Source organism: Equus quagga, chromosome 11, assembly GCF_021613505.1.
Source record: "Equus quagga isolate Etosha38 chromosome 11, UCLA_HA_Equagga_1.0, whole genome shotgun sequence".
NCBI lineage: Eukaryota > Metazoa > Chordata > Mammalia > Perissodactyla > Equidae > Equus > Equus quagga.
In genome coordinates this window covers 10,929,863-10,947,556 of record NC_060277.1, presented here as the reverse complement: position 1 = coordinate 10,947,556, position 17,694 = coordinate 10,929,863, and the positions used below count along the sequence as shown (strand labels likewise).

The 17,694-nt window shown below is 43.9% G+C and overlaps 1 protein-coding gene across 5 annotated transcripts in view; it reads left to right on the top strand.

Annotated features, from left to right (window-relative positions):
• The window catches only part of NCOA7 (nuclear receptor coactivator 7), a 138,157-nt gene that overhangs the window by 105,641 nt on the left and 14,822 nt on the right, over positions 1 to 17,694 (top strand). For all 5 annotated transcript variants that reach the window (XM_046675664.1, XM_046675665.1, XM_046675662.1 and 2 more), the window contains one exon: positions 13,653 to 13,800. In XM_046675664.1, the coding sequence (XP_046531620.1) occupies positions 13,653 to 13,800 (148 nt within the window). The remainder of the gene's footprint in view (positions 1 to 13,652; positions 13,801 to 17,694) is intronic.

Here is a 17,694-nt window from a genome sequence, read left to right as displayed (position 1 = left end):
TATGCTATTTTGTAAACTGCTTTTACTTATTATCTTTCTGTGCCATTAAGTATTCTACCTGCAACACTTAGTGCACGTGTTACTTTTGTAATGAGAAGTAAAAATTATAAAAAAGAAAATTGATTCTCCTAGTAAACTCACTTCACAATGGGAAGATGCCCAAGTCTAAGGACCATCTTGAAGACTAGGCAAAGTGCTCTTACAAACATTTTTCTTAGAGAAAAGAGGATGAATTAAAGGAATCACAAACTGACCTAGTTTGTTAGTATGAGATCTTTAACCATAGTTAATGCTGAATTTTCCGATCAAAAGTCACCTTACTTTTAATGGGATCACGCCTAAATTGAAATCTTTAATGACTGTCAGTGCCAAGAAAGCCGTAGTGTTTAATAGCCTTTAAAATACTGTACTTTCTAGAACAGCTTTTGCCTAACTAGTCAAACCAGGTATCTTTCAGAATACAAACCCTGGGATTTTTAAGTATCTCACACCATTATGTTATACTGTTACCTTATAATGATGTTTTAAGGTGACAACATCACTAACAACGAAAAAACCCAAAATGGTCTCCAAAGCAATCCTTAAAGGCGCTGTCTTTCTTTGAATTTAACAGTAGTTATAAGTTTTGGAAAACTACTGAGCTAATATAAGTCATAGTATTATTAGTCACTTAGGTAAATATTCTCACTTCTTTTTAATATTTTAAAATGTTTTGAAGTGATATTGCTTCCTCTTATTCTTTTCCTGGCCACTTTACCTTTTGTTTTATCAACTTAAAGTTCTGGAAATTCATTATCACCTTCCAGAAGCCCCTTCTTACGCAGCCGTCATGACTTCAGTAACCAGCTTTGGCAAATGCCTGGAGTTAATGAGTGACTCTACAGCCAGACCTAAGCTCATGAAAAAATAACCCCCTGTATAAAATGAGCTCTTCACTGTGCTGGCTGTGCTTTCTGTTGGAGGAGTGAGCACCAGCACTTTGGAGAGTAGCTTGTCGGCCGTTTCCACTGCAGGATCATTCATCCCTGCCGATGGGAGCTGCACACAGTGTTTGGGAGTAAGTATGCAGAAACAGTAATTATTGCAAACCAGAATGCCTGCAGGAGCCAGGCGGAGGAATGCAGGGAGGGAAGCTGACGCCAGTGTTTAATTACCTGCTCCAGGGAGCAACTGCTGCATACCTCCAACCCTGTGTTGCTATGTGGGGAAGGGAGCCTCGCTGGATCTTCCCGTCTTTTTCAAAGGAAGCTGAAATATGGATGATATGTGTCAAATTTCCCCCATTTTTTTAAGTATTAGCCACTGTTGGATTGTTTTTTTTAAAGAGTAGTGAGTAGACCAAAAAGAATGTACCTGCTGCAAAGTCCAAGCTATGAGCCACCAGGCTAAGACCCCCAGCGTTGGTTTTAGTATAAACTTTTAGATTTTACCTTTTTTTTTTTGCAAATGTTTTTGGTGAGGAAGATTGGCCTTGAGCTGACATCTATTGCCAGTCTTCTCTTTTTTTCTTCCCAAAGCCCCAGTAAATACTTGTATATAACTAGTTGTAAGTTTTTCTATGTGGGATGCTTCCACAGTATGGCTTGATGAGCCGTGTGTAGGTCCCCACCCACGATCTGAACCGGTGAACCCTGGGCCACAGAAGCGGAGTAGGCAGACCTAACCACTATGCCACTGGCCCAGCCCCGAGTTTTTACTCATTTTTGAGTGATCCTTTCTATAACTATAACTGTTGTTTTGATCAATGATTCTCAAGAGAACTTTCCTATTATTTTTGATGAACCAGAACAAAGAAGCATATTTAGTTGGTACTTTGTAAAAGTTTTCTTATTATAGACACACTAAGACCCTTTCAGAATGGGTGTTACACCAGGACATTACGAACTGTTGGTGTCATTTGGAGTAGTAGAATACTGAGTCCACAGGGGACTTTACAGGGCAAAGGAAAATTACCTTTTTCACGTAAGGACCTCAGGCCAGGCCATTGCGGTGGGTTTTAAAAAGTGATGGTTTTCTAGTAACAACGTCCGTGGTCCAGAGTGCTTTGCCCTGTTGGGCTTCTGTGGCTGTCCATTCAGCAGGGGGCTTTTGGAGGTTTTAGGGTGACGTGCATTGGAATATCTGTAACTCAGAATTAACAAGACAGGTGAACAGTGGGACTGCATAATATATATTTCAGTACTCTCTGGGTCACATTCTTTCTTCTTCCCTCTCCTTGTCTCCTTATTTCCCATTCTTATGCCATAATGTACTCTGAAATATGTTTTTAATGTAATAGGTATTAAGCTGTTTAATGGTTCTGGCTTATTGTTTTTAAATCAAGTGGGTGGTTTGAGAGTCTTATTTTGCTGTGTACAGCCTCAATTTCTTTTCCTATCAATCAAGTGGCCTTGGATAAGACAAGAAGGCCTTAACTGTTTCTGGGTCACTTTGGTCAAGTTTATTGGTTTATGTGGTAGCAAGATTTTAGATAGTCATACAGAGGGGACTTTCCAAAAGCAGAATGGACTTCCTCGCATTTTTAATGCTCCTGACACCTGTCTGAGGAGCTTGCTTTCCTTATCTTCATTTTAGAAGCTCAGAGAGATTAAGGGACTTTCTCAAAGCCTCCAGCTAGTTTGGGACTTCGGGTCTTTAACCTAGAAACGTGGTGGTGTTGTTTTACTTTACCTCACAGTTCTGTTAAAAACAAACAAACAAAAAAAGCAACAGTAAATAAAATCTCACCATAACTGGTAGTGAGTCTTGTTTGATAGAAGAGATCGTAATTAACCTAAAGTAAGAAGAATTACACCTAAAGGATGAATGATAGAATAATGTTTTGTTTCAAGCATCAACTCTTAGATTGCTTGTCAGGTTTTATATCCCTCAACCCTACAACTTCGTCAGTGACAAGCTTGTATGAAATGGTAACACCAGGACAGTGGGACTGACCCTAGAGGAAATGGTAAAGCATATTGGTGGCAACCATATTGGGCGCATAGGTCCACCCCTAGTCGGCTGCATGGCCTGGGGCTAGTTAGTTCATCTGTGTCAGCATCTGTTTCTTCCTCCATTAAATAGGAATGGTCATTATAGTGGCCACCTCATGGGGTTTTACGAGAAGAAAATGAGCTTGTCCATGCACTAAATCAAAGTTAGCTGTTTCTGCTACTGTCACTTTTTCTGCTTCTCCTATAACCTGCAGTGCTTTCTTGCCTCTGAGACAAGGCCACTGCCTTCCAAGAACCTGGATCATTTGCCTTCTTTGATTTTCTTCTTCAGAGGTGACAACGTTCTCTGGTAAACGGAGATTTGTAGCTTGCATATGGTGTCTCCTTTGGGGTGAATCCCTAAAGGAGCCTTGTGTTGACGATAAAGACATTTGAACTTACGAAGAAATCTGATTAAGCCAAAGTTGTAATTAGACAGGAATCCTAAACAAAGCCTGGGTGCCAGGCATTGGTGTTAGCTGTGGCTGGCTGGGTTGGAGCTGGTTTTGTGCCTGGAGGAGTGAGTCTGGCAAGCTTCTCCCCATGTCCACTGCCTGGCCTGGGCTCTGGCTTTGATCATCTCTGGGCCGGATCCCTGGTGTAGCCTTCTCAACAAGGCCTTTGTGTCTAGTGGGTCCTATCTCTTCCTGACCTTCCCTCCTTGGCTCCACAGCAGTCTTTTAGACTACAGATCTGGCCAGGCCTCTTCCCTGCTAAATCCCAGGGTGTAGCCTCCTCAGTGCCCAGAACAGTGCTTCTCAGGCCTCAGTCATTCATACACTTCCTTCACAAATACCCCTTATCTACATACCCTCTGGACTTCTGTTTACCTCATAGATGTCTTCAAAGGACTTACATCATCCTTATTTTTTTAGCCTTTTCCTGAATAGTAATATCTGTGAGATCAGAAGTATAATACACTAGTTATATTTACTACTAATACCTTTAAATAAGTACGTGGCTTAAAATATGTTCCTCTGTGTACCCTCAGAAGTCACTGGAGCCACCCCTGCCACACTTTGGGAAAAAGTGGCCTCCGGATAAGCTCCTGTGACCCAGTGACTCAGCCGCTTTGGCTTTTTCATTCTCTTCTGCCATTCCATGAAGCAAAGAATAACTCTCCCTCTTTCATTCCCCTGTGAGGAAGTCTGCCCCTGCTGGGTCGACGCGGGCATCCCAGGCAGATGCCCGCTGGCTTCTGTCACTGGGTTGTTGGAAGAGTGTTAGGATTTGCTCACTCACCTAAACCTGAGCACTTGAGGCAAGGCCTGGGTCTCCTGCATCTCAGCAGCCCTGTCTTGTTCCAGAATCCTCGGTCAGAAGTCACCAGTGGTCTGATTGCATTGCCCTTCTTTCTCTCTGCCATGTCCTCTTGGACCTCCTTCCAGCATCACCGTGCTCTTGAAATGCCATGTCTTGCTGCACCCCTTCCCTCGGGTAGAACGCCGTTTCCCCTTCCACCTGTAGCTGACTCTTGCCCCTCCCTCAACACTCAGCTTGACCATGGCCCCGGGAAGCCTTCCCTGATCCCAGCCCTCCCTGATGCTTCTCCACTGGGCTTACTCTTGTCATCACTCTTCTTAAAAACATAATAATAATAAAAGAAAAGAGGCAACAGCCTAAGCACAGCGGCCAGAGTGGATGTTGGAGCAAAGATACAAGAGCATATGGCTGGAACAAGGAGTACATTTTGGGGATTGGCATAAAACAAAGCTCTCAGGCAGCCCCAAGGAGTTTGCCTTCATCCTAAAACCTGTGGGGAGACTTTGGCAGGATTTTACACAGCTGGGTGGAGTGATGAGCTTTGCAGTTTATAAGATCACTCTACCTCTCTGCCATTTCTTCTTGGCTTCCTTCTAGGACCACTTCTTCTGCTTCCTCCTCAAATATTATCATTTTCCAGAACCGGGCGCTTGACCCAGTTCCCTGCTCACGTGTGTTACCGCACTTACTGCTTCATGATCAGTTAGCAGCCAGCATAGCGGTAATTGCTGGTAATTTTGTTGGCTTGACCAGAGGCCCTCGACAGTGTCCTGAGGCAGCTGAGGTCAAGAGAAGCTCAGTGACTCAACCCAGATCACAGGGTGAGTCACCAAGTGTGTTTCAGAAAAGCCATCAATAGGCTTTCGGAGGTCAAGACAAATGATGACTGAGATACTGTTGAGTTTGACAATAGGTCACTTTTGAGAAAATCAGCTTCACTAAAGTAGTGAGGGAGAGAACAAGATTTAAAAACTCTGCCTCCTTCCAGGCAGTATCTGAGGCAGGTTTAAAAAAGGACATATGCTAAAAGGTTGATAAAATCAGAATGGCAAATTCAGGAATGAAAAGGAGTTGGAAAATAATGCCAACCCAAATGTTAACAATGTACGCTGAAGGGAAAATGAGGTATGGGAAGGGAGCTTTAGGGAGAAACAAAATCCAGGGGCTTTTATTTTTTTAGGATGAGGACTTTCAAGCACGTTTGTGGGTTAAGATGAAGGAGATAAAGGGATGGAGAAGATGGACAGGTGGGGTGGAAATAATGGAGGCAATTCGCCAAGGAGTGGAACTGTCGAAAGTACAGAGAGGAGGGTTAAAATGGGAAGAAGAAGAATTCCTTCTTCTGGAGAGAAAGCTCCCTAAGAGGGACGGCAGAGGGGAGCGCATTGTCAGAATGGTACAGTGGAGAATCTTCTGTCCTGAGAGGGAGGCGAGTAGGAGAGTGAGGTCGAGAGCTTGAGAAAGCAGAGATTTGCCATAGCTGCTGTGTGGGGTAGTAAAGGAAGAGAGCTAGAGGTGATCAGGGAGCCCCACCAGGGAGAGTTTTTGCCAGCCGAGGTTAGGTGCCTTTGATTTGTAGTGGATCCATTAAGCACGATTAAGCAAACCAGCAATGTCCATCATCCCAAGAGAGGAGCTGGAAAGATGACTGTTTCTGTTTCTGTGGGCATGTGTTCAGAAGGCAGGTGCAGTAGAAGGATCAAAGCCATGCTCCTCCAGGGGGCTCCAGTGAGGGTGCATGGAAGGACTGGCCTGGAAGTGTGTGAATCCGAGAGAGGCTGAGGCTGGGGGAAGGGAGTGGTAAGGGTCAAGGTGAGAGCAGAACTGATACCATCATGAGGAAGGAGGAGGCGTGTGGAGGCACAGAGGGGGGAGGAGGGGACTTTTCAGAACCGGAGGCCTGTTTCCAGAGGGCAGGGCTGAGTTCTGGGAACCAGCCACTAGGCAAACCTAGTTAGCCAAAAAGAACCATTCCAAGAATTAGGTTAAATAAACTTAACCTACAGCTGCTCTAATCTAGAAGAAAAAAGATGAAGTCATATCCTCTTCCTCTCTTTCCCCTAAGTCGTAAAAATAACATAAACGAAGGATAGAGAATTGAGCAAAAGTAGAGCTGGAAAGAGGGACACTGATTCCTTCCCTTTGCTCTCCAGGGGCCTAAGAATTAAGTCATCAAATTGGTTCCAAAGGGACTTTAATTTTCTCTTGTGGAACAGGCCATTTTAATACTTCAGTCCTTCTGCCCTTCCCTAAGAGGCGTAGTGTGAGGGCCCGGTCTACAGGAGAGAATGAGGTGGTTTCATGTGGGAGGCTGTTGCTGAGGGAAATCGGGGTGTGCCATTGCCTTGAATGTCTGAGAGAAGAGACGTGAACATTTCCCATCAGGACGCCCCGTGCAGAATGGATATCTGAGGTTTCCCGTCTCACCTCACCTGAGGCTTCCCAAGGCTGGGGTGACTTTGTAGCTGCAGAGATAAAACCCACCACCCGAGAGAGCAGGGAGGCCCAGGGCTGCTGCCCCGCGTGCCGCAGCCACTGGAGAACCCATCCCAGAAGCATGGCTGAGGTGAGGCGGCTGCACCGTGATGTTCCCCGAGCGCAGAGCACAGTGAACCTACCCATGGAAGGTGTAGGAGGAGGAATGGGCAGTGGGCAGCATGTGCTCTATGGGCCACCCAGGCCATCTCACTAATATTGCTTAAGCTTCATTAATTAAACCCAAAGCTGAGGAAGCAGTTGACTCGTACTAAGAGACCTCTGACTCTGGACAGGTCCAAAAGTGTACCTGTCCCCCTTGGAGTTCAGCATTCATAGAAGAAGAGGCAGTCGGCTTAGCCTGGCTGGAACATTTCTAGGATGGGGTGTTTGGGCACATTCTTCAGTCTGCTAAGTCTCAGTTTCCTTGTCTGTAAATTGGGCAAAATGATACCTGCCTCTTAGAGTTATTGTGCAGTGTGAGGTCCCCGAGGCAGGGAATCACGTGTGTTCTTTTTAGGTAGCTGATATGTTATATGTCTCCAGCATTGCTTAAAATGTAAGGTCGCTTCTGTGTTTAATCCTAAAATTTTTATGACTCTGAGCCTCTATTCTGTGATATTTTTGAAGTGCCTTTTCCCTCCTTTTTAGAGACTTCCCTCCTTTCGTAAGTCCAACAAACCCAGTGCTTACTCAGGTTAAGGGCTGGCCCTGGCTGCTCCTGACCCCCCAGGGGCTGCTGCAGAATGGGTCACCTTCTCTGATCGCATGCAAGCTCAGAGGCTTGAGTCACCACTCATGGGAAATCCGGCAGTCCCAAGAGAAGAGGTTTGGGATAAACCCCCTCACCTGCTCGCCCCAGAGACCTGCCCCAGGCTGAGATGTTTCTTCTCGAGAGAATGGCACGTGCAGGCAAGAATGCTTTATGCCAAAATAAGTCAGAGGGAGAAAGTCAAATACCGTATGATCTCACTCACAGAAGCAGAAGATAAAATCAACAACAAACAATCACATAGAGACAGATTGGATTGGTGGTTACCAGAGGGGAAAGGGCGAGGATGGAGCGTGAAAGGGGTGACTCGGCATATGTGTATGGTGATGGATTGTAATTAGTCTTTGGGTGGTAAACATGATGTAATCTACACAGGAATCGAAACATGGTGATGTACACCTGAAATTTATATAATGTTATGAACTAATGTTACTGCAATAAAAAATATATGTATATTAAAAGAAAAAAAAAGTAAGTTTGGTAATGAGGAATTTAATTTAGAAATCAGAACCAAAAATAGAAATTAAAACAACAACAACAAAAGAATGTTTTATGCCAAAATTTGCTTTGTGCCCCTCACTGCCAGCTTGTTCCAGCTCCTAAGGAACTCACACATATGTGTATGGCCTATGCAGTCATTTCCTTCCATAGAATGCCCATTGCGCTGGGGCTTGGTCTAAGTTTTGCCATCAGCAGCACACCATGCCCAAATTAACCTGCTCCTAAAACAATCATGGCATTTATTTGGATCCCAGGTCATCAGTCTAGACCAGACCACTCCCCCTACTCCATACCCCTTGAAGAGTTTCTCTCTCCAAGAAGATTGGGGTGGAGGAGGCAGTGTTATCTTCTCGTATGGGCTTGCCTCTGTTAGGACCACCTTAATTCATCAGAGATGCTCTAATAATCTTGAACTTTGAAAGAGAAGGTATTAGGCATGACATTCCTACTTCCCAGGAAATCCTTTGGTTCTTACACAAATCTTCCCTGTCTCCTATCACCCTCCCAGTGGGTTGTAGGAATGACTTGTCTTCATAAAGCAGGGAATGTCCAATTATATCTTCTTCCAGAATAATAAGTCTGACTTACTTTCTATCTACGTAATTAAAAAGGACTGCTCAAGGGGGCTGGCCCTGTGGCCGAGTGGTTAAGTTCGCATGTTCCGCTGCAGGCGGCCCAGTGTTTCGTTGGTTCGAATCCTGGGTGCGGACATGGCACTGCTCATCAAACCACGCTGAGGCAGCGTCCCACATGCCACAACTAGAAGGACCCACAACGAAGAATATACAACTATGTACTGGGGGGCTTTGGGGAAAAAAAGGAAAAAATAAAATCTTTAAAAAAAAAAAAAGGACTGCTCAAATGGTCTCCAAAAGTAACTTAATGTCTTCGTCACCTAAAAGGGAAGTGACTTGAAAATTGCTGATTAAGATCTCTCCTTAAACTCTTTATTGACCTTCAGTTTTCACAATTTATATTTTCCTATAATGTCTAAGAAGAAATGAAGTCTTAACTCCAAATCTGCGCCTCCTCCCTCATTCCCTTGCAGTCTTATGCAGAGACACATGTCAGCATGAGTTTTCAGCATATCTTGGAGTGCTTCTTGAATGCTTGTGCTTGTGCAACAACTTCTCCTATGAGGGTAAAATGTTAGGGGACAAATGAGAAATGCAAAATGGGTCCAAAAGTGATAAAAATGTGTCTTGTGACATAACCAGGAAGTTAACTGGGAAATGATTCAGAAATCAATGTGAAAGGAGGACTTTGTCGTGTGATTGAAAGACCCCTGACTGCCACCTCAGGAGATCCAGCCCTGGCTGTGATGCTGTTGGTAGATGTCAGACCCCCCCTTTCCCTTACATCTAAGGAGAGTTAATTGGATTAAATGACACCAGTATCCCCATTAGCTCTAATATTCTGGAAGGTAAACTCCACATGGACAGGGTCGCTGGTATATCGTGGGTGCAAAGAGTGTGTTGTCGAGGGAAGCAATGCTGTCCAGCCGGGGACCACCAGGAACACAGCTGAAGCTGAATGAGTTGGGTTGACTTGTTGCAGTGAGGGAGAAGGCACGCCATGGGACTGTGAGCCATCTCAGTAAGAGGGTGCCAGAAAGGAGTTATGGAAGTTAGGTTTGTGTTGTGTGATTTGGGGGAGGACTTAAGGAAGGGAGCCTTTGCTCTGGATTGGATGCTATTAGGAAGCAGAGGTGATTCTATGTTTGGGTATCTTACAAATCTTATCTAGAAGGAAGGAAGACAGAGAGGCTAATGCTGTACTTGGTAAAGAAGCGTTCATTCATATTAGCCAAGTTAGAGGGCTGTTTGGTCATTTTTGTGGCTGGATAATGTTTGTGTTTTTGCGTTCAGATATGAGACCTCAGAGTGGTCTTGTTTTTGTCATGATTCATCATGGTCATGGAGTGGCCTTGTCTGATGTTGATGTTCTGGGAAATTGTTTACGTTCAACCAGAGAATATCAGGGCCTCGCTGTGAGTGCCAGACCAGTTCCCAGCAACACTGTGGCCTGGCCGAAGGGACCAGGCTAGCTCCTGGGTATCAGGGACTGATTTTCTCTTTCTCACAAGTAAGCTAACTAACAATGATTAGGAAGCCATTTTATCTGATGTGGATATGCATGTAATAATTGTCTCCTTTTCCAAAAGTTAGAGTGAAGCGTATTTGGTTCTCAACTCTCTTCCAAAGTACAGTTAAGATGGACTCAATTTTATGTATTAGTAAACTAAAAGGGTTAGAATTGTATACTTATCAGACCTTTCTGGAGGAGTGATTTATTTCATTTTTTCTAAGTTAATTTTTAATAGGAGATTTCATACTACATGGTAAAAATACTTCAAAAGAGTATACATATTGCTGGTGGGAGAGCAAAAAATGATATCATCCCTGACAAGGGTAACATGGTATTATATGTCAAAATTCTAAGTGGATTGCTCCTTTAACAGTGCAGTCCCCCCTCTGAGAATGTATCCTTCAGCTATACCTGTACGTGTGTGAAATGATCACAAAGGAAGTTATTCATCATGGCATTGTTTACGACAGCATAATCCTGGAAATAACCTAAGCATCCAGCTATAGAGGATGGGTTCATAAACTGTGGTAAATCCACACCATAAAGTACTGTGTGGCTATAAAAGAAAGAATGAAGAAGCCATCTATATACTGATGGGAAAGAGATCCAGGATATATTGTTAAGTGAATAAAGCAAAATAAAGAATAGTGCTAGCTTTTGTAGAAATGCAAGACAAAAAGAATATATATTCATCTGTATTTATAGCTATATAAATAACACTACAAAAATACACAAGAAACTAATAAAATGGTCACCTATGGCAAAATGGGTGGGCACACAATGTGGTGGACAGGGGTGTCAGTGAGAAGGAAACTTATTATATGCTTTTGAAAATATAGTTTGGATGCTTGAATCCAAAAAATGTACTACCTATTTCCCCAAAATTAAAATAACTTAAATATATATATGAGGTAAAATAGGTCCTTCTCCCACCCCATTCCGTTGCCCAGAGCTATCCATTTTGATCAGTTTCTTATATAGCCTTTCAGAGTAGGCCATTGTATTAGTCAAGGATCTCCAAAGAAATAGAAGCAATAGGATGTGTATATATATATATGTAGAGAGAGAGAAAGATTTGTTTTAAGGAATTAGTTCACATGGTTGTGGGGGCTGGCAAGTCTAAACTCTGCAGGACAGGCTGGCAGGCTGGAGACCCAGGAAAGAGTAGATGTTGCAGTCTCAAGTCTGATGGCCATCTAAAGACAGAATTCCTTCTTGCTCAGGGAACCTCAGTCTTTTTCTCTTAAGGCCTTCAACTGATTGGATGAGGCCCACCCACATTATGGAGGTTAACCTGCTTTACTGAAAGACTGCTGATTTAAATGTTCATCACATCTAAAAAAATACCTTCATAGCAACGTCTAGACTAGTGCTTGACCAAAAACCAGCTAAGGCCTAACCAAACTGACATATAAAACTAACCATGATATCCACGTACAATCCTAACATATCTATACCTATTTTTTCTTTAAATGTAAGTGGTGGCATATCATATATACTGATATGCACCTTGTCTTGGGTGACAACTTTCTGACTTTTGAAGGAGTAGGAGAAATTTCAAAATATACCTTTAAAGTATATGAAAATTGGTAATTCTATATTGTGGAAGAAAAGACATGATTAATATAAAAAGAGAAACAAAAGCTTAGAAACTCATTTGATAGTGGTTCCTATTTACATGACATAAGGGCTCCCACAATTGGCAAGAAACGTGTCGACTCCCCAGTCACAAAGAGCCAATTCATGAACGAAAAGCCACAGCCAGGAAGAAAACTTGTGAAAAATGTTCAAGCCAACTAACACTCAAAGACATGCAACGTGAGTCAGGTCAAACTGAAATATATATTAAACTCATTTTCTTTAAAGGGTAAGCAAGATTGTTCTAAAACAGACGCAAACAGCAGTGCTGGTGTTAAGAGTAAACTAGCAAGCTTTTCAAAAGCACGTTGGCAGGATGAATCACGCACTGTAAAATCATGCCCTTTGGCCCAGTGATCCTTTTTCTGGCAACTAATCTTGAGAAAATAATTCAGAAGATGGTGAAAGGCATAGACCATGAGGACGTTCATTGTAAGTACAATCAAAGAAATGGAAACAAGCTAAATATCCTGAGGACATGGGAACAGAGGCTAATTGTGGTTCTTCACTTTCCTGAAATGTAGCCATTGCAAACCAGCACAAAGACAGCAACATGGCAAATGTACCTTCTTTAGTGTTACATATAACAAACAATTATGTCTTGGCCCTAATTACAATGAAAAGAAAACTGTGTACATATGGACAAGAACAGATGGGAATATGGAAGCCTAATTCTGGGATATCAGAATTGTGGGTGACTTTTTTGTTTGTTTCTTTTAGTTCCATTAATATTTGTCTTAGCCTGTTCAGGCTGCTGTAACAGGATACCATAGACTGGGTGGCTTAAAAACAACAGAAATTCTTTCCTCACAGTTCTAGAGGCTGGGAAGTCTGAGATAAAGTGCTTGCAGATTCGGTGTCTGGTGAGGGCCCACTTCCTGGCTATCTTTGTGTCCTCACTTGGCAGAAGGGGGCTAGCTAGCCCTTTGGGGTCTCTTTCATAAGGGCGCTAATCCCAGTCATGAGGGCTCTGCCTCATAACCTAAGCACCTCCCAACGGTTCTGTCTCCAATGACTATTACATTGGGGATTAGGTTTCAACATTTGAATTTGGGAGAGACACAAACATTCAATCTCTGGCAATAGTGTTATAATATTTTTATGTAATTATAACTTTTTAAAAACTAGCAATAAATTAATATTGTCCCAAACAGTAGCCTCAAATTGGAATTACCATTTGTGATTAGAAAAGACTTTAAGAATCATTTGATCCTGTCTATCACCCACTGCCCGACTCTGATGGTTGCAGGTGTGGAATCGAAGGTCAGAGAGCTGCGACTCTTACACTTGGGGGAATATTGTGGATGCGGGGACCCAGAGCTCCTGTTTTCTCCTCAGAAACTAGCCATCTCTCTTTTGATTAATTCTATGGAGATGCTTCAGAACCTTCAAATGTTACATATGTATAAGAGAACAGAGAAATCAGAAGCAAACTGCATTCCTATGTCAATAAAATTGTCTCTTTCTAATGTTAACATAATAGCTAGTATTATTCCTGACATATTCTACTTATTAAAGATAGTTTATTAAAATTGTAATAATGCTTCAATATACATAGAGACCTATTTGGAGTATTGCTTATCTGTTCCCATCTAAAGCTTCAGATCCGTTTTTTCCCAATGAATATAGGGGTCCAACAAAGGAACACCCAATGAGGAAAAATATTTGGTATAAATATTTCATTGTGTTTTTCAGTTTTATATCCCATCTCTTGATCTTTTTCTCAGATTGAAAGACAGTCTCTCAGTGTCTCTGGGCTTCTGCTTCTATTTGTTGACTTATTATCCGAGTTTGGAATGTGCTCATAAAGATCGTCTTCACAGTGGGAAATTTCCCAATTAGCAAAATGGATTTGCCAAGCTCGTTGTATGTGCTCAGCTCCCACTAGTGCCTGCCAGGAAAGCGGATTTGGTGTTCACTCCTGTGACGAACATGTTTTTCAGGGTGGATCACTTATACACATTCTTTGTTCAATGGTCTCCTGACGTCTATGGGAAAGATGCCAAAGAGCAAGGCTTTGTGGTGGTGGAAAAGGAAGAACTGAATATGATCGACAACTTCTTCAGCGAGCCGACCACCAAAAGCTGGGAGGTGAGAGCTCAAGAGGGGCTGCACTGTCATGGTCCTTAAAGTACAGGATGCAATCAAAGTGTTCTTGTGTCTGGATTCCAAGAACTTCTTGGCTGGGTTGAAGTTAGATTTCCTGAGCGCCTTTGAAGTTATACGGGAAAATAACCTTATTCCTCTGTTTGAAGCTCATTATGTCTGTCAGAAAGACCCTACCACCATCACCACCACCACCACTGCTGCCACCACCGGGTCATTTCACTGCCCCCCCCCCCTTTTATTTTGGTGAGGAAGATTGGCCCTGAGCTAACATCAGGGCCAATCTTCCTCTAGTTTGTATGTGGGACACCACCATAGCATGGCTTGATGAACAGTGTGTAGGCCTACACCCTGGATCCAAAACCACGAACCCCGGGCCACTGAAGTGGAGCATATGAACTTAACCATTATGCCACTGGGCCAGCCCCTTCACTCCTTTTTTAAAACTGCTGCTGAGTTCCCTTCACGTACATGATGAAATTCAAGCTCCTTAATTTGGCCTGAAAAGCCCTTCATATTTCTTTTGAACATTTACCAAGCCCTTCCCATGTTAGGAACACAATGGATGAGATAAGTAGAATTTAGCATCAAGGAATATAGATAAATCATTACAGTACAATGAGGTAAATGCCATCGTAGGCAAAGTGCCACATGCTGTAGGAGCCTGTAGCCAGGCACCTGGATGGAGCCGGGGAGTCAGGGAAAGCTGCCCAGAATGAGTGAGCTGAGCTGAGATCAGAAGAAGTGGGAATATAGGCAGTTGGGGTGGGAGTAGGACATGGAATGTGTTCTGGCCAGAGAGAAAAGTCTGTGCAGAGGAATGACCCAGGGGAGAAAGAGAGAGCATGGGGCATTTGATGTACTAACAAAAGGTCAGTGTGGCTGGAGCATGGGTGCAAAGCTGAGGGAGCAGCAAGAAACGAAGCTGGAGAAGTAAGCAAGGGCAGATGGTGAAGGACCTATGAACTGCGTGTAGGACTTCAGTTATTTTCCTGAGGGCGGTAGGAAGGTGCTGAGCTGCTTTGAGCATGGAGAAGTGCATACAGATATGCATTTCGGAGAGCTCTCTCTGACGACAGATGTTCAACGGGTTGGAGTTGGACAACACTTGAAGCTTGAAGACCCATTAGGAGGCTCTTGCAGTAATCAGTGTTGAGAGATAATGGTTCCTGAAAGAGTAGCAGCGAGGAGAGAGAAAATTGACACATAGAAGGTGGAATGCACAGAACTTTGTGAGTAATTAATTACAGGTGGAAAATAAGGAAGATGTTGAGATTGATCTCTTGGTTTTTAGAGTAGGAACTGAGGGGATAGAGGTAACTGGTTTTCACTGAGATAAGGAACATAGCAAGAGGATTAGATTTAATAGGAAATGCTCTGTGTTCCTGTTTTAATCTAAATTTGAGGGACATTCCACATTTGTGGAACAACTGAGAATAAAACTCAGGGAAAAGATCTGAAGATATACTCTTGGAACTCATTAGCAAAGTAGAAGTTATGAGTGTAGATGAGGTCATCCCAGGAGAGTGTGTAGGGAACAGGGCTCAGAACAGACCTTAAGGATACCGGCATTAAAGGGCCAAATGAAGACATGGAGCTCACAGAGGTGACTGATGTGGAACAGCCAGGGAAGAGGCAGGGAAATAAGGAAAGTCGTGTCTTAGAAGCCAAGGAAAGAGAATGTTTCAAGAGGAGGGTAATTGTTCAAAAATGACTTATGCTGCAGAGGAGTCAAAAGACAAGAACTGAGATCTGTTTTTTGTTTATTTATTTATATATTTTTTTTTATGAGGAAGATTAGCCCTGAGCTAACATCTGTGCCAGTCTTCCTCTACTTTGTGTGTGGGATGCCTCCAGGCCTCCAGAGCGTGGCTGATGAGTAGAGTAGGTCTGCATCTGGGACCCGAACCCATGAACCTTGGGCCACTGGAGATCACGCGGAACTTTAACCACTCGGCCATGGAGCCGGCCCCTGAGATCTGTCTTTTGGATTTGGAACCCAAGGGGTAGCTGGTGACTTTGACAAAAGCTCTTTCATCAAAGTGATTGGTTCAAAATTTAGATTCTAGTGGTTCAAAGAAAGTGGAGGGTGAATAAGTGGAGCTAGTAAATGTGGGCAAACACGTCACGTTTGTTTGGGAGGAGAACAATGAGATAATATGGGAGCTGGAAGAAGAGGTGCGGTTGGGAAGGGTTTTCCCTCTCGCTAGAGAGACTTTAACCTTTTGGATGAGGTCAGCAGGACGATAGAGTACAAGGTGTAGAAGATAAGGGAATGAGGGAGGAATGAGCAAGAGAGTAGATCCCTGAGGATCTGTTGGGAATGTGGAGGGTAGCGATCGGATTGGGCTTAGACAGGTGGTCCAAGTAGACAGTAGAAAAGAATAGGATATGTGCAAATAAAATGGAGATTTGGTAGTGGCAAATCATGGCATTTCTCATTGTAATGGTTTCTTTGAGGTCGAAGGAGGGGGTATCTCCTAGACGTGAAGGAGGAGTTAGAGGAATACAGAGAAGGTATGAAATAGCAACTCTGGAGACGAGGAACAATGCTGAGTAAGGAGGTGTCATAGGATATCTGCCTGGGACTGAAGGCCCTGTCGGGGTCTGCCACCGTACATTCATAGTGGTGCCAGGCAAAAGGGAGGGGTGGTTTTCTCCAGCAGCAGCCCCAGTCTGGTTTGAGATTCATCAAGGAGGCACTCAGATTCTTCCAAGGCTGGGACCTTGCCAGGTCTGGATGACACAGGGTGAGGAAGCCTGCCCCTTAGGTCTAATCCCTTCTGGAAGCCAGGTCCTCTGAAATGTGTGTGTGCACCACTCATTCTCTCCTTTCTCATTCAGTCCCTCCCAGCCCAAATGTGTGCATGTGTATATACACAGCAAACTCCTGTCGTCCTTCAGGGTCCAGCTCATTGGTCACTTCTGAGATGCTTTCTGGAAAACTTACTCCTCCTGTCCTCCCACAGCCCATTGTTCATACCTCTGTAGTATATTTCCCAGCAGTATACTTGTTGACGTGTTTTTCTCCCCCTAGTTCATAAGCTCCTTCTTTGAGACCATTATTTGAAGATTTAAGCCTGTCTATCAGGCCCTCCTTCCTTTGGCTTTTTATGTCAATTTTGTTTTTTCTGTTCATCCTTCTGTCTCTGGCCAGTCTTTCCGAGTCTGCGTGTCCGTAGGAGTTTGTCTTGGGTCTCTTCTCTTCATCTGGTACTCTTCCTTGGATGAGCACATCACCCCTCGTGACTCCCACATTTGCCTCCACCACACACCTCTTTCTCCCAGGCTGCTACTCTAGAGCTCACAGATGCCCCGCAGGCACTGCTGGAAGTCTCCACGAGGCAGAGATCATGTGATGATGTTATTCTGGCCAAGGCACCCAGGAATATCAAGTCCTGTCCTCACCTAATCATCCCTGCCCGAGAGGCCCCCATGAGATGTGTGCACAGAGGAGGCAAAGTCAGGAAAGGAACATTTGCTTACTGTAGCCATGGCCTCTTGCTCCACTAGGAGTCCCGGACAGAAGTTTAGGTTGCATTGGGGACTTGATCCTTTTCTGACCAGGCCTGAATATCTTGAGCCAAAGCAGTTCTCTTAAGGCCTCTTCTGCCCCTTCCGACTAATCCTAACCTTGAATCTCAGCTCTTGACAACTCCGGTGAGAGACTAAGCCACACCTACCGGCAAGAGCTACGCATAGAGAGCAAGGTCCCCTTCAGAATCTACGGCAGAGGGTGCTTGGGCAGTCCACCCCAGGCCTTCTCAGACTAAGTCCCTGAGGAGAGTGAAAGAGAGAGCAGATCCCTCTAGAATGGAGTCTCTAGACCTGCAGTGGCAGAGGAAGAAAAGAGTTGGCCTCTTCCAAGCTCCTGGCACT